Source organism: Corvus hawaiiensis, chromosome 26, assembly GCF_020740725.1.
Source record: "Corvus hawaiiensis isolate bCorHaw1 chromosome 26, bCorHaw1.pri.cur, whole genome shotgun sequence".
NCBI lineage: Eukaryota > Metazoa > Chordata > Aves > Passeriformes > Corvidae > Corvus > Corvus hawaiiensis.
The window spans coordinates 10,984,377-11,006,790 of NC_063238.1; the positions used below are offsets into that span (position 1 = coordinate 10,984,377).

The window sequence follows — 22,414 nt, forward strand, 5'->3', positions numbered from 1 at the left end:
ACTTGGGAAGTGCTGTTAATTTTATGAACTTGTAAGTGAGTTATGGGTCACCTGCCCATGTCATATTTGGATATAGGCCAGATTTCATCTCCTGCCCTGCCCCAGCTGTTGATCTGTGCTCACCCAAAGCAAAGGCAGTCCCATCACACCAGGCCAGGTTCACTCCCCCAGCAAAGGGAGCAGGAGTGGTGGGCTCCCTGATCAGCTTTGGGGCTTGGAGCAGAGTGGAAGTTTCCTTTGTGGTCCCTCCACATCTCCACATGAGAGAATGATCAAGAAATTATGATGGGAACAGGAGGTTTCTTTCATAGTTTCTGTGCCAAATTTGTCACCAGTTTACATGGTGTAGCTTACTGAGGTCACCTGATTCAGCCTTGTTGGTTTAGCAGTGGATACTGATGGGTTTTAACACTTAAATGGTTTGCAGGGTATTTTTATATTTCACTGATAGATATTTACCGTTTCGGTAATAAGTTACACAGCACAGAAATATTGATTCATCTGCAGCATTGCTATCCCTGCTTTTTTTTATTTAATGAGAAATAGTTGGTGTCAACTTGTAACAAAGCTTTGTTAATTTTCCAATAGAGCAGAAATAGTAACACGTGAACAAATGTTTCTTTGGATTAATACAACCTTATCATGACACAAATCTCTTTTCAGCTTTTCACTGGAATAACCTGAGACGAGAATATATGTTCGTTCAGGAGGTTTAGAGGCAAGCTGCTCTTAAATCCTCCAGCAGGTTATTTTTCTTGAACTCATTCCATCTTCTCACTCACGAAATTCTTCTGGATACTTAGCAAATATCAAATAAAACCATGTTAACTGTGTTTTCATTTATACTTTTTCTTTCTCTCTTCCCTTACCTAAACATGTAATTAAGGAGTTGAGTTAATTCATAAGTATTTATTCTTTTTCTCTCCAGTCTGAGTCATAGGAATTTTCCTAAGGCATAATTTTGACTTCTGGGACCTAACACTCTTTCCCAGATCACAGTTACCTTATGAGGTCTGGTGACTGATAGGCTGGGTGTCCCCAATGTACTGCTCAATCCATTATTTATAATCAGTATCAAATCCATAGCCAAACACACATTTTTGTCCTCTTAGAAAAATTACACAAACCACAATTTTTTTTAGTTTTCCCAATAGGGTAAAAAAAAGAACCACCCTCCCAAAATAAGGACTGTGAAGCACTGTGTTTTAAGTTTCAGCTCTTAGATTGGATGACTCAGCAGTGAAGCCCAGGCATGGGTCTGTTTATTTTATGGGCATACATCTCCTACCATCTGCTCGGCACAACCTGCCAGTTTGTGAACAGCAAAGGTCTGAAACTTGTAAAGATCCATGGTCTTCTGCCAGCTCCAATGAACACTGACAGTGGGCAGAACAGAAAAATGCATCGTGCTGCCTTTTTGGTATGACATGCACGCACATGAACTCACTCTGTGCTAGACAGGTATAACATTTTAGCCACACCTTCCATGTGCTCTCTTTTCATGCATCTCAGCTTTAGAGATGCATAATATTGTGTTTCCTCCTGAGGAGCTGTGTCCCAAAACTACTCTGAGGAAATAAGGTTTATTTGGAGAAAATGCCTGAAAACTGTACAGTGAGATTTTAGTTAGATTAGGTCTCAGAGTATTTTACAGTGATCTAAGGCTTTACGGGTAGTCACTGGAGACATGTTGCTGAATCCAAACATCAGCTCTGTGGTAAATGTGCAAGATTCTTCTGGCTCTGCTCCAAAAAGCATGTTATGTAGCCTGTACTCCTATTTCTCACGTATTTTTCACCCTCTAAAAACCTAGCATAAGAATTTAATTTTATTATTGATATTCATATTTATCAAATTATCATATCAGCATTCAGTTGAAAGCACGTCTATTTGTCATAATAAAAGAATACTTGCCATCAATCAGCTTACAGATAATATTGTAAAGGAAATTAGAATGGGACTTATTAGGTGTAGTCTGGTTTGGCTCAAGTATCTATGCTCTCATAAAACAAATATCACAGACCATACATTTGTATAGGTCAGCTTTATGACCAGCTGCAGAGTATGAATAAAAACACATACGCTGGTAAGAGCTGGCCAGAAGTGTCAGATGGCTGGCCAGCCACTGACAGCCAGACCCTGAGCACCCACTACAACTCAACTAAAATTATGCTATGGCATATAAACATCACTCATGGATTCTCCAGATTCCAGAACAACCTCCTGATACTTGTAGGAGTCAAAAGGCACTGGTGATCAACCTGTTTTACCAGAGCATTGATTCAGAGCTGTCTCTTCTTTGCCATCTCCCCGTTGATACCATCTTTTCTTAGTAATAATTCAGTGGAGTATCTATACACTGACTTAACTGGAAGCATATGTGTTTGGGACCAGTTATGTGCTTAAAACTAAGTGTGTGCTTCAGTGCTTTTGTGAACAGCTCTTATAGCTATTCCTCACTTTAGACCCTGCAGAGTCATCCCTCATAGCTGACAGAATCATGCCTGCAACTTAGTTGCTCAAGAATTCGTAGGAATTTCCAGAAATTATGATACGTCTAGTTAAAATACCAGTCTGTTTATGAGTTAAAACCAAATATGAAGATAAGTTCCTTTATCTCTAAAAATAATCTTTCAAGGCATGGTATTTCATATTTCAGCCTAAATAGTTCACATTTCAGCCTAAATATTTAAGTTTTTATCAAACAGAGGGCAGCTCTTCCCAGATTTGACAATTCTTTAAATTCAAGCAGTTCTTAATCGGAAGTACCAAGTCTATTCTGGATAAAATCCAGAGATGTTCCAGGAAGATCACTGGATTCACTGGTTTCATCTCTTTCAATGCACGACTGTGTTCAGCATTTTCACAATCATCTTACTGGTGTTCTCTAACAAGAAAGACTTTTTGGTAGAATGGCACCTTTTTTAACAAAGCTAATTCTTTAAACATTTCTTAAAGTAATTCTGTGTACCAAAAATGTCTAGACAGAAAATATAGTTTACGCAAGAATTATTTTTAATGCTTTCTGTAGTACTCCTTTGTGGTTCTCTTTTTGCACAGTTTCCATTTTAAAGTATTCAGTGAAATAGAGTGTCAGGTAAGTCCTCTGCAAGTTAAATGTATATGACTCAATACTAACAGATTGGTATTACTATTTATAGCTAAAGGATTAAATTTATCCTTTTCATTGGCTCCTATTTGTTTGCACCTGAAAGTGGATATTTATTGGATAGCAACAGAAGTCTCTTGATGTTGAGCCTGTAACTACAGGCAAGTTAATAGATTTGGTAGAGAATGCTATGCAGGTGAAATATTTGCTGTCTTGACCTAGGTGCCTACATTTCTAGAGCTGACAAGGCAGGTCATGCATTTTTTATAACTAGAAAACTGCTAGAACTGTGACACTTAAAATCAATCTTCTCTATACAGCAAGAATGCAAAATTGTGTAGTCTGTAAAATTCCTAGGCAATTTTTTCTTTCTTTTCAAAAACTTGTGAAGTAGCTCAAAATTGCCAATTTTTATATAGTTATTCCTGTTATCCAGTGATTAATTCCTTCATTCCTTTTTCCCTCCAGTTCTGTCCCTGTGCATTTATCTGAATGTATTTCTAAAGCCTGTCATACATTTCTGCCCATATTGCATCAGCTCTTATAGGACAAACTTTTTCCCTATCTGTTGAACCACTGACCATTGCATTTCTCAGGAACACTTCTCAGGGGCTAAGCCTGTATATAAATAACCATCTTTGAATGTATTCATGTTGTCAGACTCCGGAGCATGATTCAACAGAAAGTGGTTCAGTTATGAGAGAGTGGTACAAAAATTGGGATCTGCCATTACAGGCAGTATCAACTCAGTTCTAAAATGGAGGAGGAGATTTTTTTTCCACAAAAATGCAGCAATTCCAAATTCCCTGAGTAAACCTGGCAAACTGTCCCTGTTAAACAGCTGCATTCATGTGCAATGTTCAAGTACTGCTGAGATGAAACAACACAGATCAGTATTTCCAGGGGCATTTAGGAGCCTTGGTCAGGACCAGGGTTCAGTTCTGCTCTACGGGAAGGCATAGAGGAGATGACCTTAGCCAGTAAACATTTCTCAGTATTCAGGTCCAGTTCAGCAGAAATGAACTGCTGCTACTCTGCACTGTTTACCATAGACAACTAATTACAGGGCACTTTTCAATATGTTGTGTGACATGGCCTCTTTTAATAGCCCAAAGAAAGCAAAAGCAAGACAGTTCTGATAGCAGTAGTGCAGCCCTGAACCAGACTCCTTTTCCAGCATTATCACATCAAGTTCCCTGGCACTGCCCTGGATCTGGTTACTGCTAGTGGAGGAAAACGGTACACACGTATCCAGCCCGTGATGGTATTTCCATCTAAACTGTTTTCAAATTTAGAGCATACCTTTCGAAACAGGAAAAAAGGGAAATGAGATCTTGAGGACATGTTTAAATTCATGAGGTCTTCATTTTTAAGGTCTTATCTTAGCATTCCCTAGGCTGAGCAATAATACTCAAAGTCAGTCATACATTACAAAATTGAAAAAGCACCTGTAAAAATATTGCTGCTATGCTATATTTCCGGTTGCGTGTTTTTTGGGGTTTCATAACTTTGTGATAAAATCTGACAAGGTATTTAACACTGATGTGTCTACTGCAAATACTAGATGTTTACATTTCATAGAAACCTTTAGCTTGCCTACTGTTGGGACACTTTTCATGACTTGTCTAATTCATTTCCCCTCTATATAAGGGGGCAGCAACTGTCTCAAATCCATCACGGTCTATTAACTGCACAAAGCTGATTTGAAGTCCTGTCTAAGTAGCTATTTACAGTGGAGCACGTCACAATGATTCATTCTGAATGTATAGTTTTATGCCTTAATTATAATCAGTAATGAAATAGACTTAATTTTAAGGCTGTGGCACAGCTGATTAATACCAGGAAATTGAGACCCCAGGTAGTTATGAAGTCAATTGGTGTTGTCTTCCTTATGTAGCTCTAAGTCACAACTGGAGCCATGCCAGTAGCAAGGCAAAACAAAACCACCAAGTACAAACAATCCGTTTTAACCAGCCCATGTTCTACCCTTTCTCTTTGAAATATTTTTATGGGGACAAACTTCTACCCCCAGAAGAAAATTCATCATGCTAGTGCCATTATCCAGGGAAAAGCTCCTGCTGCAGTACTGTTGCAGTGCTTGCCTCAACCCTGAGGAACAGGCACAGGTACTTACATGTTTTAACTTCAGGTTTGGCAGAGAGCAAAGCAGCTTAACTTCTGAAGGATAGGAAAGGAAAGGAAAGGAAAGGAAAGGAAAGGAAAGGAAAGGAAAGGAAAGGAAAGGAAAGGAAAGGAAAGGAAAGGAAAGGAAAGGAAAGGAAAGGAAAGGAAAGGAAAGGAAAGGAAAGGGAAAGGAAAGGAAAGGAAAGGAAAGGAAAGGAAAGGAATATTGGTTTAATCTCAGCCAGCAACTAAGCCCACGCAGATGCTCAGTCTCTCCCCTACCAGTGGGATCAGAGAGAGAATCAGACAAGTAAAAGTTGGAAAACTCATGGGTGGAGATAGAGTTTATTAGGGAAAGCAAAAGTAGTGCGTGCAAAGAAAGCAATTCGTTCTCACTTTCCCAGGAGCAGGCAAGTGTTCAGCCATCTCTGGGAGAGCAGGGCTCCATCACATGTAACAATGATTTGGGAAGACAAATGCCATCACTCCAAATGTTCTCTTCTTCCTCCTTCTTCCCCAACTTTATGTACTGAGTATGATGTCATATGGTACAGATATACCATATCCCTTTGGTCAGCTGGGGTCACCTGTCCCAGCTGTGTCCCCTACCAACCTCCCAGGCACCCCCAGTCCCCTCACCAGCATGGCAGCACAAAAAGCAGAAAAGGCCTTGGCTCTGTAAGCCCTGCTCAGCAATAACAAAAATATCTCTATATTACCAATCCTGTATTCAGCACAAATCCAAAACACAGCCTCATAGCAGCTACTGTGAAAAATTAACTCTTCCACAGCCAAAATCAGCACAATAGGATAGGACAGAACTATTTCTGTTGGAAAGGACCTGCAATGATCACTGAGTCCAGCTGCCTGGCCATTTCCATGGCGTGTTGTTAACAGTAGTGTCCAAATGCCTCTCGAACATTGACAGGCTTGGGGCAACAAGCCCATCTCCAGGAAGCCTGTACAGTGTTTGGCCACTGTTTTGGTAAAGAATGCATCCTTATGTGTAGTCTGAACCTCCCCTGGCACAGCTTTGAACCATTCCCATCACTGGATCCACATCTCCCTCTCTGCTTTCCCTCCTCAGAGAGCTGTGGGGAGCAATGACATTGCCCCTCAGCCTGCTTCTTTCAAACTGGACAAACCCTATGTCCTTAGCTGCCAGTCCTTTTACAGTTTTACCTCTCTTAAGCTCCTCTGCAATTTGCTGCCTGGGGCAGGGAAGGCACTGGGAAGAGCTGGCAGCCAGCACACACAGACCCAGCCAAGGCTCCAAATGCATGTGCAGAACAAACCCTGCTTGGTTCAGGATGGCTAGCAAAGCTCCTCCCAGTGGGGTAAGTTCCATCAGCTTTCAGGTGCGGGGTTTCAGGTGTGGAAGCATTAAAGATCCTCTCTCACTTTTGCTTCCCCTCTGAACCTAAACTGAGGAGGAATGTGAACTGAAGGTGGGGAACTGAGGTGAGAGGGAAATAGTTGCTGGAGGGTAGGTGGTGAAATGAGGTGAAAGAAGGAAAAGGTGAGTCAGTGACGAGGAAAAAGGCTGACACAGATGAAGTTTCACAACATGACTGAAATGATGTAACAGCTTGTTGCAGCCAAATGTCAGGGTCTTGGGTTTTTCTCTACTATTAGTTTAGAATTTTTAATTCTGAGTTAGTTTTCCTTTCTCCTACTGAGGTGAGAATAAATCAGTGCAGGGGTCCCTAAAACAGCATGAAGACAGAAGCAAGAACTGTCCTATATGCCTATGGCAACAGTGAATTGTTAGATTGGCTTAGGTGTCTTGTGAAATATCACCGTAAGAAAGAATATAAACATGGGGAAAATAAGAAAACATATACCAATTAAAATTTAATGAAGGGATATTTAGTTTGTGTATATGCTAATAGCATTATTTAATTGATGGAGAAATGACAATCCAGAAACCAAAACTAATAGTCCTGAACTTAAAAGAATAGTTTGGTATTCATAGTGGGAAAGAAGGTAGAAAACAGGGGAAGGGAAGGGGCAGTGCATTCAGTCAGAATCTTCTTTTATGTGCATTAATGCATTTTATAGGTCTAAAGATGAGCAGAAAGACCATTATGACAACTGTGTAATGCATGCTCAGTGCCTGATTACACTGGCATGGGCAGGGATTCAGGAAAGTTAGACTGAAAATTCCATCTTAGAACTCTAAAACATCTTTATAATGGCACTTTTAAAGTAAAATTTAAAAAAGAAAAAGAGGAAATGAATCACATCTAATCCCTGTTTTAAATAGGGAACTATTATTGGCTTGTACTAGACACAGAGCGTTTTGTTTCAGTGTTAGTCATAATACTGTTAAAAATGATCTAAAAGGTTATTGAAGCCACTCCTACAACCTCTTGCTATAATTAATGCTAGACAAAGAGAATACTTATTCTACTTTAAAATGCTGCTTTTGAGACTCTTTAAAACTAGTGCCATATGTTTATAACTGTAACACATACCAAATAAACACAGGAACTATAGTGGTGCAGTCAGCTCTTACCCTGTAACAATCATCTCTTGCTAAGGGAGGAAGAGTGCACATGCTATTGCAGAACATAATCTGCAAAACTTTACAGCTCTTGGACACCTTTTCTCATAGAAAATTACATTGTCACCTGTAGATATACCTTTACACTGAAAGTCTGGGCACGAGTGTAATTTCTCTGCCAGCCGTCAGACTTGGTCAAATTAATGTCCTTTTACACGTGGCGTACTGTTCTGAGATCAGTCATGCCAATCCACAGGAGGATCTCAGCATGGAATCCATCTTTAACTCAGCCCACATGTTAGGCCAGAGAGTGCTCTCATGGTGCTGTGGTTCAGACCCACATCAGCTCATTCCTCAGGTTATCAGGTCAGCAAATCTACCTGAGGCTTTATTTTCTTTCTCCGTTCTTCAGTCAGCATGACAGCATCCCCAAAACAGGCCAGAGCAGCCATTAGTTAATGGAACTTACCAAAATAGGTATGCTCTGATATTAGTGTCCATTTCAAAAATTAAGTTGGAGACTCCATTAGGACCAGCATCCATCTGTCTTCTTATTATTAATGAGGCAAGAGAAAGCTACTTATTCTATTCAGTCATGGGAACCAAAAAAAGGACACATTGTAGAGAAACTTTACTGAAGCTGCAGCTAAAAGGCTCCAGTTACCAATAGCATTATTGAGTTTTGTTCTTTGCAATATCCAGCCAAGCTTAATTGCTTTGTATGCAAACTCTGGTCATTGTGGCTCAAGACGCAAAAGTGAACAAAACTTACTGAGTAATAGTCATTCATGGTTGTATTAAAATTATAAATAAACATAGGTATTTGTAGTTCTCCCTATTGTTATTCAGACTACCACTGACTTAAAATCTTCATAGACTTCTTATTTTATGTAGTGTATCATGAGTGCCATGTATGGCAAGCTTTGGGTATGGGCAAAGGAGCTCTGATCTCTCAGCACCTACCCATGGTTTTTTTTAACGACATTTAGGTTTTTTAAGACAGTGTGATGTGGAAAGGAATTAAAGTCCCAGTTGCTTTTTAATTTGAAATGTGAAGGCAATGGGATCCACTGGAAAAATCCACCTGGAATCTTCCATCTGGTTCAGTGATGTTGATAATTAAGTCAGACAGATACTGTGCAGACAAACAGAAAAAACCTCTGTTTCCTCTCATTCTCCCACACTTGCTCTGATATTCAGCACACATACAATGCTTTTTACAGGTACTCCTTCCAGACCTTTTCCTCCCAAGTCTCATATGAATCTCCTGACTTATAAATCCGAAGGAGTTTATCCAAGATAATTTCTTGTTTACTGTCCCTAAGGTTCTTCCCCTTGCTTGCACCTGCTGGCTGTAGGGAGTGGTTTATGTATTTTTCTATAGATTACATCCACAATTTGTCCTTTTCTTTCCAAAAAACTCTACAACTGAATCAGTTCTTCATCTGTGGGTTGGGGTTTTTTTTATTTTCCCCAACTCATGCTAGAAAATCCAAGTCACAGAACAAAGAAAAAAAAATTTTTTTTCAAAGAAAAAAAGTTGGTGAAAACTGCCCTGCCAGTACTCCTTGACTCAGTAAATTAAGGCTTTTTACTTGCTCTTTTCAGGGATGTGTGTAGTCTAGATACTCTCAATTTATATATGTTTGTTTGTTTGTATGTTTTTTAATCTAGGTTGTATTTTTTTAATGCAGATTTGAAGTGATTTCGTTCAAGCTTATGTTTACCTAGCATGAGAAAGACATTGGGAATAATGTGACTGAATTTGTGCCCTAAAACATTTCCCTTCTCAGTTTGCTGTTTAGGGGACAGCTTAAATTTTAAAAGAAATTTACCTTTCTCCTTTTACTATCCACCTGAAAGCAACAGGGGTTTGGAAGGCTGCTGGGAAATCATCTTCATCTCTCTCTCTCACAGAAGTGGCAGTGTACAGAGGATGCTTCTGGCAAACTCCGAATTCACAAGTGCAAGGTGTCCAGTGACATCCTGGCCATCAGGAAGAGAACCCGCAGCATCCACTCCCGGGGATACAGTGGTAAAGACAAAGACTGCAACTGTGGAGACACTGATTACCGGAACAGCAGGGCCCAAAGGAAAAATCAAAGACAGTTCTTGAGAAACCCTAATGTGCAAAGTGAGTGTTATTTGATCTCTTGGACTCTGAGGCAGAGAGCAGGGGAAAATGGCTAGCAGAGCATTTTCCTACCAGAGTGCTCTTGCTTTCACCTTCATGTCTAATGAAGATGTCCGTAATTGGTAGTCAGGTTCTACGTAATTGCCTCTGTAATGAGTACCTAAAGTGGGCCGAAGGATGGAGAGGGACTTTTTACAAGGGCGTGTAGAGACAGGACAAGGGGAAATTGCTTTAAACTGGGACAGAGCAGGTTTGGGTTAGATATTAGGAAGAAATTCAGTATTGTGTGGATGTTGAGGCCCTGGAACAGGTTGTCCAGAGGAATTGTGGATGCCCCATCCCTGGACGTGTTCAAGGCCAGGTTAGGCAGGTGGAGCTTTGAGCAACCTGGTGTAGTGGCAGGTGTCCCTCTCACGGCAGGGAGTTGGAACTGGATTTTCTTTTAGGTCCTTTCCAACGCAAACCGTTCTGTGATTCTAATCGCATCAATAGCAGCAATATTTATCCTTTGGATCACGGGGGGGAACAGCCTTTGGGCTGCGGGCGGCGGTGATGCTCTGGTGCCACCTCCCGCGCAGCTCAGACATGGCAGCCCGGTGGCCTCCGCCGCGGGCCGGGACTCTGCTTGCCCAGGCGGCCGGCGCAAGTGTTTTGTTGCCTGGTTAAGGCTGAATTCTCGCTGTTTGGTAATGCCCTGCACACATTTGCCCCCCGAGGCACTGCGGGGCTGCTCTCGGGCTGAAATACTGCTCGGCTCTCGCTTCCCTTCTCCCTTCCCTGCGCGTCCGGAGCGGGATCCCCGCAGGGACACGCGTGAGATCACAGTGTCCTCTAGCGGAGCGTGTGCTGAAGGCGTAGTACAAGAGGGTTTGGGAACTGTAGCACTTGGGTTTGCTTCTGCTAATGATTTCTACAAAAGAAGCCTGTTATTTTAAATGGAGCACGATTTTTCTTTTCTCTGCCCAGCAATGCAAGTGAATTTCTGTAGCTGTAGCGATAGAAGCAGAGCAGGATTTTAGAATTTGTTGAAGAGTAGGCTGTATTCTCCTGCTCTTTAACTAGAGTACTAGACTGGAGAATAAAATAAAGATGGGTCTTTAAAATAAGATGATAGTAAAGTCATATGAGAAACAAAAAAGTTAGAAGGTGCTACACACATGTCTAGCAAATAAGAAAATAATGTCAGTATCATTCGAAATATTTCCTGATTTAAAGCCTCCCCACTCTGGATGTGAACAAGAATCCCTGGTATTCTTTGTGCATTCAACCACAATATTGTCTGTCTTAAGTTGTCTCATTGTTCAGCCTAAATACTATTTTGATCTAATTTCTTCCATTTGTTTAGTGTGGTCTAAGGAGCCTCACAGTGTGTGCAGGCAGACCTCTGCTGAAAAGTGTACATGCCACAGACTGCCAGGGTGATTCTCAAACTGGGAAATAGTTCCCTCAAGTGATATTTTCATAGGGAGATAACTTCTGTGTACCTTGGAAAGAAGTGCTGCCAAGGAGTGCACCAGCAAGGGCTGAAAGGGGATTGCAACTGGAGCAAGTTACTTGGGGAGAGGAAATAGGGAAAGGATGGAAAACATCTGAAGGAGGCATCAGAAAAGTTGCTTTTTTATGCTTTAAATCTTTACAACACTTTTATATCTCTTCCCTTCTCTGCCTCCTCCAAATCAGCCTTAACACTCCTCTGAGTGGAGCAGGGAAAGATTCATAATGATGACATATTTTTAAGGGAATTACTAGTTCAGGCCTGTCTTCAGATGACACGTGCATGAGATGCTTATACATTCCACCCTTTCAGTCACTTGTTTATTAAGTAGTATAATCAGAGGCTGTTAAATGCAAGAAATTGTCCCATCTGACCCTATGAATCTTTCTACATAATTTTATTAAGGAGTAATATGGTTACAGATCAGGAAGATGCTTTGAAACTAGTTTTTCTGTTCATAAAAATAAATGTCCTCATTGCCTTGATTGAGACTTTTTCCGCCTGACAGCAGGCAGTTGCTGAAATGGTTTAGGACATGGTGGTTTGAATGAAAAGTTCAATGATATCTTTATGATATTTTAAAAGATTCTTGCAGGAAAGGTTCCATGTGAGTCTCTCAAAGACACATAAAAACTTCACTAGAACTGACATTGCCTGCCAAAGGCAGTACTTTCCTACAGCTACTGTTTTCTATTGCATAAATTAGTGTTAGGTGACATGGGTGTGCTCAGCATAGATGCAACAGATGGAAATGACCTACAACTGACATTTACAAGCTTAATTTTGTGTGTCTAGAGCTCTCTGTGTGTGGTTTTGCTAGACAGGACATGCTTTGGTGTGGTATTGACTGTTGGTTTTATCAGCTTGGTTTGGGTCAAGTGCATTTAGCAAAAGAAGTAAAAAGTGTGAGTGAGATCTTTCAGACTGAGCCCAAACACAGGTTTTCTTGTACATAGAATTAAAGACCCCTCGAAAGAGTTTATTTCCTTAGTTAGTCTTACTCACATACACAGTAACCAAAAGAGCTGTAATCCTACTAAGGTCAGGGGTAAAAATGATATAATAAATCTTACTGTAGCTCTGCAATGCAGCAACGTTTTGATGGTCTATGACTCATACACATAAATACAGGTGACATGCATGTCAAAGTATATACATATACACATGTAGATACATACAGATACTGATATCTGATGGACTCTTACCCTTTAAATTCTTACCCTTAAAAAGGAAAAGGTGTTAATCTTTTAAAATTACTTTTTATTCTAAAGCATACATCAAATATGTCACATGCCAATTTACAGGTGGTGACCTTGTTTCACAGTACTGAATGATTTAATTTTCTAAAGTGGTTTCTAATCCTGTGGTCTCTGATTTTTTTTAGTGTCTCTTTCTAGATATCTGATTTCTGAGATAATGTTTTCTATGTGAAGATACAGATACCAGCTGTGGCATAAGGTCAGACTAACATGAAATGAAAACCTTGAAGCAATCGAAATTTCATGCTGCTCATGGAAGTGTGGCCCACAATGTATCAAAACATCATTAAATAAGTTTCTCTAAAGGCACAGAAAAAATAAACTGGTTTTACTGAACTGCATTCTTCTCTTTGGAATATGTTTTCTGTTCATGGCACAGGTCATGTATATACCTATATATGTATTATATTGAACTGTGAATGTTTCTTCTGCTTCAGAATACAAACCTCGATTTGTTCACACTCGCCAAACCCGGTCCTTGTCTGTGGAATTTGAAGGTGAAATATATGACATAAATCTAGAAGAAGAAGAGCTACAGGTGTTAAAGACCAGAAGTATCACCAAGCGTCACAATGCTGAAAATGAGGAAGAAGCAGAGGAAACTGCTCGTGCTGCTCGTGACACAATGGTCGCTGATGGCACTGATGCTATAGGTCAACCCAGCTCTGTCAGAGTGACACACAAGTATGATTGCTTTCTCTATACGGCTTTTTTTGTTGTTTCTTAGAAAAAAATCTTCATTTTCTGATTTTTCTCTTTCTCCCTCCATGTCATATTTAGGAACTTGAAACTGCCAGCACAGATTTCAGATAAACCTGAGCTGTATTTTTTAGGAAGTGAAATCATTTATATGTAGTATGTGTATTTTAAATGGAGGTCTCTAGTTCAGGTTTTATTTCTGAGGAGGAGTAGGCATCTGCAGAGGGAAATTCATTCTTCATATCAAAATATGTATGTTATGATGGATTAATCACCCTGTTAAGCTGATGCTCCTGCTGTTCATTATAAAGTCTAGACTACCAGTTTAGTATGGAGGCCTAAATCTGAGATGACTGAAGTTCCACTCTACACGAGGAAGATTAGGTCAGTTATATCATGTTTCTTAATCCTTAGTTGTTTGCAGCCATTAACATTAGCTAAGATACATTAGACCTGTTTATTCAAGATACACTAAAACTGAATGAAAAGGTGCAAACATCTCAAATTAATTTTTAGTTTAAAAATGTTAATATGATTGGTTTGAAAAGCCAGGAAGATGCAGGCAACAAAAATCTTTGTTTAATCTCTTTTATTATATTTAAAACATAAAAAGATTTTCTCTCTTTTCTTCTTTTTACATTTTTTTAGGGAAACACAAAAGTTAGTTCAGAACAGTAAAAATTATCCTTTCTTACATTGATAATTTCCAACCATGGAATTAATAAAGCTGTAAATAATTTTCCAGAAAAAAGGTTATTATTTCTCCATAAACTGTTTTGACCTTTACAGAACAGTATTGCTTTCAGAATTCTTTGAGTGAACAAAAAACCAGCATAGGATTACATGGGGAGAGATAAACATCTACATCTTTTTTTCTGTTATTCTTCTCAAAAATTAAAAGAAGGGTTCTGATGAAGCAGGACCCTAAAATAGTTCTATCTATAAATAGGTATTTCCAACTAAGGCATTTCTGCTTGTCAATATGATGACTTTGGAAGCCCAGCCTGCACTCTGCTGGATTTTCTATCTCAGTCCGCTGCCTCGGTCTTTCTTGTGCTTTTTTTTCCTTTTGGTAGAGCTGTTTTTTCAAACACTGTTGTGAATGATTTAGTCCTTACAATGTCTTTTAACTCAAGTTCTCTGTAGACTTTTTGTTTAACCACCTGTTTGAACTCCTTCCTCTAACTTTGGTTCTTGTTGGTCTTTACTGATTATATTGATCTTCAGCCCTCTGGCTCTTATGTTCTCCTCTTGAGTGTTTTGCCTGCTGGGAAGATGGGCTACACTCATGTGGCAAGAAGAATAGATTTCTCAGCAGCTGGTGGTTAAATAACAATGACACATTTGATTAACAGGAGGCTTTAAATTCTTAACAGATTTTTACTTCAGTTTCAATTTCATTTCTGATTGATTAAGAATGTATTTCATTTTTTGCTTAGCAGGCACAGACCATCTATCATGGATGATGAAGTTTTTTTCCAGAGAAACCAGATCAAAGCAATTGTTATTATTAAGTCAACACAGGAAGAACTTGTAGATTTTTTTTATTTACTAGCAGAATATAAAAAGTAATTGATTAGGAATGTTGGAAGAAAGAGAAAAAATGGGTGGGCAACTGGGAAATGACTGACCTTCTTTTTCCTATTTCTTAAACTCACATCTACAGATGTTTCATTCTTCCAAATGACACTATTCACTGTGAGAGGGAGCTGTACCAATCTGCCAGAGCCTGGAAGGACCACAAGGCTTACATTGATAAGGAGGTAAGAGGTATTTTAAAATCTCAGTGAAGTCTTTACACTGATAGCTTTTCAAAGAATAATTCTAAGTCAGAAATATTCTCTGCAGATCGAAGCTCTCCAAGATAAAATTAAGAATTTGAGGGAAGTTAGAGGACACCTAAAAAGAAGAAAACCAGATGAATGTGATTGTAGTAAACAGAGGTATGAGAGATGGCACTAAATACTGAATGCTACACTGATTTCTAAGGCTTATGCATTTTCCAGGGGTTTTGAGATGGAAAATAAAAGAACAAAGCTTTATTGATATTTATAACCATTGTAGGCCCCTATTTTAATTATATATGGGTAGAAGCTACTGTGAACCACAAGAAGATAAATTTTAACATTTTAAGATTAAAAATGTTTGCATTCTACTAACATGTTTGAATCCAGTTGTAGTTCTGCTATAACCTAGCATAGGAACACACAGATATAACTTTGGTAAATGAAGTGAAAATTGTGAGTCATTCTGTATAGTTCCTTAAGAAAATGCCAACGATAGTATATTTCTGTTTTGGTTTTGTGTTGAAAATAGTTTCATGACTTAATAATTCCTAAAATTTTCCCTGTAGCTATTACAACAAAGAGAAAGGGGTAAGGGCCCAAGAGAAACTCAAGAGCCATCTTCATCCCTTCAAGTAAGATTGTTATTAACCTCTCATTCTCACAGTTAGCTTTTTGGTGACTAGAGAAATACAGTTTTGGGGATTTGGGGAGTTTTTTGGTTTGGGTTTTGTTGGGTTATTTGTGAAGAGAAGAAGGGACGAGCTGAGGGGAAGAACAGGTCACACTTGGTAAGCTATCACAAGAAACCTTCAGTAGTTTTGGACCAATTTGTGAAAGTTTATGGACAATATTTCTTCAACCTGTTGATAGAAAAAGGATGAAAATAGTATTATCAAAACCAGATCAATATTATTTTTTAAAGATCCAGTGAAACCTAAATGCAGCAGTGCATCTTTTCTCATGCTCACTGAAGAGAACACCTTATCTTAACAGCTGGGGAAGCTGAGCTAGAAGGTCACTTTCTCATCCTTCTGCCTTTATAAAATCCAGAAAGATGTAAAAACTGCTAGCTCTTAGCAGGTAGAACAAAGTTCTTAGTCAGACATACCCAACTTCCTCTCTGAACAGAGAAGCAGCACAGGAGGTGGATGGCAAACTGCAGCTGTTCAAAGAGAACCGGAGACGGAAGAAGGAGCGGAAGGGGAAAAGGCGCCAGAAGAAGGGAGATGAGTGCAGCCTGCCTGGGCTGACGTGCTTTACCCATGACAACAACCACTGGCAAACAGCACCATTCTGGAACTGTAAGTCTTATGGCAAAATGCAGATGTGATCCAGGCTATCCTCTGCTGTATTACTGGTTTTCCACTTCATGCAATCAAAGAATTATTCTGACCTTTAATGCTGTCAAAAACTTCAGCACATAAAAGGTCTACTTTAATTTTAACGTTTTTATTTCAAAGTATGTAATAAACAACTTATCGTGACCAAAATGCAGATACTGTCCCTTATGAATTCTTCCTATTACTCCATTTTTTTATGCTAAAATAGTTTCAAAATCACAACTGCATAGCACTTGTGTATATGAACAAAATATTAGAGGTAAAGCATATTTTAAATCTCTTTAAACTTCATGGTATACAGATTACTATTCTATTGAGACATACTTCAACATTTCTCAGTATTCGGCATTAACAAACAATACTTTTCTCATTTTTGATGGTGGAGAAAGAAAAGTGATTGAAAACTTTATTTTCAAAAACTTCAAGATCAGGTGAAAATTAAGTTACAATATATTTGACTTGAAGCTGAAAATTTGCTAAGAACAACTTTTCATTTGGAGAAAGAAATGGTCTCCTAATGGTAATCTGTTCTGATTGCACTGGGATTTCTGCTAATATGTATTCTACATTTTAAAATATTTCTAAAGTAGTCATATGCATGGTTTTTGTTTTAAAGACAACAATTATATTGGCTAATTACTTGTTAACTGTGGAGTAACAAAAAGTTATGAAAAAAATTCTCATATTGCTGTGCATTCTGGTAATGCTCCAGCAAGAGTCATGGGGTAAAAAACGTCCCTTTGACACAGTCCAAAACTTAAAGAAGAGCTAATGTATTATACTACAGTTACTATTTTTATGAAGTCTGTTCAAAACATTGATATTGTTCACAACTTGTCACAGTAACCAAATCTAAATAAATCTTAATAAAAATCTAAGGCAAGGCTAGTATTTTATTATTGCGATTAAAGGTACTAGTAGAAGAAACAAGCATATTATTTTTCACTGAAAACTAATAACTTGTTTCTTTAATTACAGTGGGCTCTTTCTGTGCTTGCACAAGCTCCAATAACAACACTTACTGGTGTTTGAGAACTGTTAATGACACCCACAATTTTCTCTTTTGTGAGTTTGCAACTGGCTTCTTGGAATATTTTGATATGAACACTGATCCCTATCAGGTAAACCCCTTTTCCTGTTACAAAATGTCATTCACCAGGCTCCTCTAGGGTTTTTTTTAATTTTTGTTAACACGTATCATTTCCCTTCATTCCTCTCTTTCTCAGCTGACCAATACAGTTCACACAGTGGAAAGAGGCATTTTGAATCAACTCCACATCCAGCTGATGGAACTGCGAAGTTGTCAAGGTTACAAGCAGTGCAATCCGAGGCCGAAGGGACTTGAAACAGGTACAAGAGAAATAGAAATGTTTATTTCCATTTTATTAATTTTTTTTTAATCTACTTTAGCTCAAATTGTATCCATGAAGTGTCACTCTCCTAAGTGTTGCTCTGAAAAATTTAGAATTATCCATATACACCATCCTGCACATCCACATGACCAGGAAACTTCTTTGTAAGTTTGCACAGGTTACTCTTGCCATCTTGATGTTGATGACAAAAACCATCATTTGACAGAAATGCTGCAGAAGGGAAATCGTTATTGGAGCTATAATGGCCACATGCAAATCTTCACAGCTATAACTCTTTTCTCCATTGCAGGCTTTATTTCATTAGCTTTTGCCTCCCAGTATTGGGTGAGGTGTTAAATCCAGTGTTTATTTCAAATGCTGTCTGCCTATATGAACAACTACAGGTTCCCTACCAAAACTGAGACTTCAAACTTCTAATCAGCAGTAGTCTTCTTCATTTTTGAAGAAAGCAATATTTCTTTACAAGAGTCTCTGGGTAAAAGAAAAGCTGGTTTTTTTACTTCTTGTCTCTGGAATTCGTTGCACTTAACTTTGGTTGATTGAACATTGTGATTTATTTTTTTTCACAGGAATACTCTGTTCTGCATAATTTGTGGTGTTGCATCTTTGTATCTCTTTCTACATCTACAAATGTTTCTCCTATTTACAATATCTAATTGTTTGGGGGTTTTATTATTTTTGAAAACCTGTGGGTTTTCAGTTCTTTTATGTAAAACTTCCAGGAAGTCTTTGTTGGACTGCAGCTCTGTCTTTATTTAACACAGTACATTTCTTTTTAGGAATTAGATGCTGTGCATGGAAAACTACATTTTGAATGGTTTTACAAGTTCTAAACACTAACAAAAGTTACTCTTGTATTTTCCTATATCAGGAAATAAAGATGGAGGAAGCTATGATCCACACAGGTATCCACACTTTTTTATTCTCCTCAGCAGCTTCTTTCCAAATAATTGCATGACTCTAGTCCATTTCAACTAATGTCTGTATCCTGCCATGTTGCACACAGCATAGCTTTTGATGCATGCACTTTCTAACTACTCTACATTGAACTTGGCCATTGTTTTTTAGATCTACCATTCTGCATTTAACGTAGCTCATTGTCATAGCAAGACTTCATACAGCTCATATTTCATGCCTGTACTTCTTAGATGTTTGCCCAAGGAAAATTACCCTGAAAGAACCACCTCTTTTGGGTTGCTCTTATGTTATCCTGTTGATTTTGGATGGGTTGGAGGTGTTTTTCTGGTTTTATTTAGTAAGTCTTCACAGCTGTTTTTCACATGTAAACCAAATATGTTTACAAGCCTTTCTGGGGTACAAAGAACCTAATCAAACCTATGGAAGCAAAGCAAAATCTTCTCACTGGCTTTAGGAAATGTTGGCAGATACCGCTTTAAGCAAAAGCAGTGCGCAATATGAGCAGCCTGTGCTCAGAAGCCAGCAGGAGACTGTTCAATATAAGTGTGGCAGAAAAATGAGGCTCCTTTGGGCTGAGACCAGATCAGACAAGCATGAAACGAAATTTCCTAAAAAGGTTGTATTATTTGAACTGAGGAAAGGCAACAGGTGAGGTTTTTTATACCTAAAAAAGTATATGTAAAAGGCTTGAACCTGAGGAATACATGACAGACAGCTCTTCGAAAGTATATTTTTCTTTTTAAAAATATACTTATTGTACCTACATGTTTATCATGCAGAGCCCTGTGTCTCCTGGTGGAGAAACCAGTCAAACATAACATAAAACCCTGAAGATACTGAAAAAAACTCTGCAAGTCTTAACAGTACTGCGCTTGCTGCTCATTGAGCCGTACTTGTCCTCAGGGTGAAAAACAGATTAACATCTGTGGAGTGCCATATTTAGACTGGGCTCCTTTTCACATTTTTATACATTTTCATCTCTATGCACTGTAGAGGAGCAGCTCCTGATACACATTGCTTACTTGAAAAGTAAACAAGGGAGTCCAAGGGGTGTACAAGTCTACATAAAATGTTTTTCACAGGGTCTTCTGAAAGGAACCTTGTCATTAGCTTCCAGCAGTCAGAGAACAATTAAACTAATGTATTTCAATGTACAGATCTCCAATTTAAGCAGCAAAATTTTGTTTTGCAGCCAATTTTGTATTTTTTCAACTGAGTTGTTTTGGGATCTAGGAAAATGATAAACTTACGTTTGGTTTATATCCCACTGTTTGCATTGCTCATTACAGCCTGGTGGGAACTGGTTACTACAATGATAGAAAGTAATCCCTGTAATTTTAAGTCTTTCATTGGAAGGCATCCTTGTAAGTAAGCATTTCTCATTTTAACTACAGATCTAACAGAAATGCCATTTTTGAATTGTAGGATTGCCTAAAATAGTAGAGGACACAGGATTAATCCTTAAAGTATATCTTCCTACACTGTTTAGTAACAAAAACATTTTAACTTCTGGTACCAAAGAACATACAATAAACATTTTACTACTGTGATAAATAGCAGGTGTGATACAACACAAGCAATATTGCTCTGTGCTATGACATTCCAGACACCCAGTTATTCTATTTACACAGATGCCTGGGTTCAACATTTTGGTTCAAGCCCCATCTTGGTGGAGTGTGTTTTTCTTTTCTTAAACAAAAAAAACCAACCAACCAAACAAACCAAACCAACCAACCAACCAAAAAAAAAAAAAAACCACCAACAAAACAGAAACAAATCAAAAAATTAAATTAACAAACTGCATTTATCAGGAATCATTAAAACAATCTACTAGAGGATCCTTTTCTTGCTCCCTGCAGAGAAACAAATGGAATAACAACGGAAAGTCATCTGAACTGCCCCTTAGGCTTCCTTCAGATCATGTAGATTCTGCACTCTGACCTGTTTCCAGTTCAAAATGCCCTGAGTTAGTAAAGCACAGCCTGTGTTGCAGTAAAACACTGGAACAACAGGCCCATGTGGAAATAGCCAGTACAATGCAGTTTGCTTTACACAGAGGGAGAGAGAGCTTCAGCAGGGAAGAGCTGGTGTCACCTCTGTCCTTTGATGGACAAAGTGTGGCTCTGCAGATGTGGTTGATAACACGATGTGTCAACTTCACATTCCTCTCTCCTCTCCTGCTTGTCTGAAATTTTTCAAAGCCACCAAGAATATGATTGTACCCACCTATCTTTAGTCTCAAAGGAGACATATTCAAATCTCTTCTTAGTTTTGAGACAACACAGGCACAGAGCAGATCATAGAGGATGCCAGGGTAGGATAAATGGAGAGTAAAGCTTAACTAAAGCTTGATCTAAAAATGAAAAATCAAACAGCAAAAAAATTAGTAAGTTTTGTTTTGAACAGATAGCAACAATTTTTTCTCTTTTGGATCTATATCATAGCTGAGAAATTCCAAAATGTTGATCAAGGAACCCACTGCCGTGCTGTTTCTCAAATGTAACTCATCTGCACTTTCCCGTTTCGTATCTATTTGTAACGAAATTTCTTACAGGGGAAAAAATCTCTTCTTTCCTCTCTCCTTCCCTCTGTACGCTTTGATTTCAGTGGGAAACTTTCCACGCTTACTGCAAGTTGTGGAATTAAACTGTGAGGTAACTTGCTCAGTCAACCAAAATAGCTCTAGGACTTTAAGACTTTGCTTCCCTATTTGTTTAACATGTATGAATACAAGTTATCTCTGTCTTCAAACAAGCTATTTTTCTCTGCTTTACACAAAGATCATGGAACAATTCCCAGTGCTTTCCCAGCTGTGAAACTTCTCTGAGATTGCAGAAACAGTGCCACGTTTAGAGGGAAAAAAATAGATCCAGAGTGAAGGACCATGTAGCTCTGACTCAGACTTTCAGCTGTTTTGTAGGAATACAGCAAACTCCATGCTGATCTTACTCCTGTGCAGTACAGCCCCATTGCCCTGCTGCTGAGGCTCCTCAGAAACCCTGTTCCTCTTCACTGGTCCCCAGACTTTCCCACTTCTCAACCTGCCACCGCAGCTCAAGCCTCTGTCCCACTGCTGGGGATGGGCAGCAGAGGCTCTTCTGAGCCCAAAAGCACCTTTCTGGCTGCTGCTTTTCCCCCCACTCCCCTGGTGTATCCCCAAACCTGTTACCAGTCAAACAGCATCACTTCTTTTTCAGTTCCCTGCCATAATATACCAACCCACTTGACTGTCCCTACAACAGTTTGTTTTCCTATACAGGCTCTGACGTGGCAAAGAAAAAGAAAAAAGAAAAAAACCCCTACCAACAGAAGTAAACCAGAAAAATTTATATATTTTTGCACTTGTGTTGTGGTTAATATCTTAGAGGGTTTAATGACTAAATTCCTTGACAAAGCAGCCCCCTGCCGTGATGTTTTCTAGGGCCCCTTATGCCTCTAAGCACTGGAATAGTAAATCTTCTTTCTTGAAACCTCTGTGGTATTTAATTATCTTTTGTTTCAGGAAACAAATTATCCATAATTTGACTTATGAAGATGGCTCTCATGTGGCCATGCTATGATTTCATTTCTCTTGTCTACTTCAGGAAAGAAAGAAGATGCTCTGTCATAGTTGTTCAAACAAATCCAAAAAGCTTGCGTTTCTTTGTGGAACAGGAAGATTGTCTAATGT

At 38.8% G+C, this 22,414-nt stretch overlaps 1 protein-coding gene across 13 annotated transcripts in view; it reads left to right on the forward strand.

Annotated features, from left to right (window-relative positions):
• Positions 1-22,414, forward strand: part of SULF1 (sulfatase 1) — a 124,799-nt gene that overhangs the window by 98,383 nt on the left and 4,002 nt on the right. For 12 of the 13 annotated variants that reach the window (XM_048286177.1, XM_048286183.1, XM_048286179.1 and 9 more), the window contains 8 exons: positions 9,657-9,873; positions 13,065-13,311; positions 14,993-15,089; positions 15,175-15,269; positions 15,680-15,745; positions 16,242-16,414; positions 17,432-17,574; positions 17,680-17,803. In XM_048286177.1, the coding sequence (XP_048142134.1) occupies positions 9,657-9,873; positions 13,065-13,311; positions 14,993-15,089; positions 15,175-15,269; positions 15,680-15,745; positions 16,242-16,414; positions 17,432-17,574; positions 17,680-17,803 (1,162 nt within the window). Of the gene's footprint in view, positions 1-9,656; positions 9,874-13,064; positions 13,312-14,992; positions 15,090-15,174; positions 15,270-15,679; positions 15,746-16,241; positions 16,415-17,431; positions 17,575-17,679; positions 17,804-18,697; positions 18,732-22,414 lie in introns of all 13 variants that reach the window. The other variant, XM_048286190.1, reaches the window with a different exon arrangement.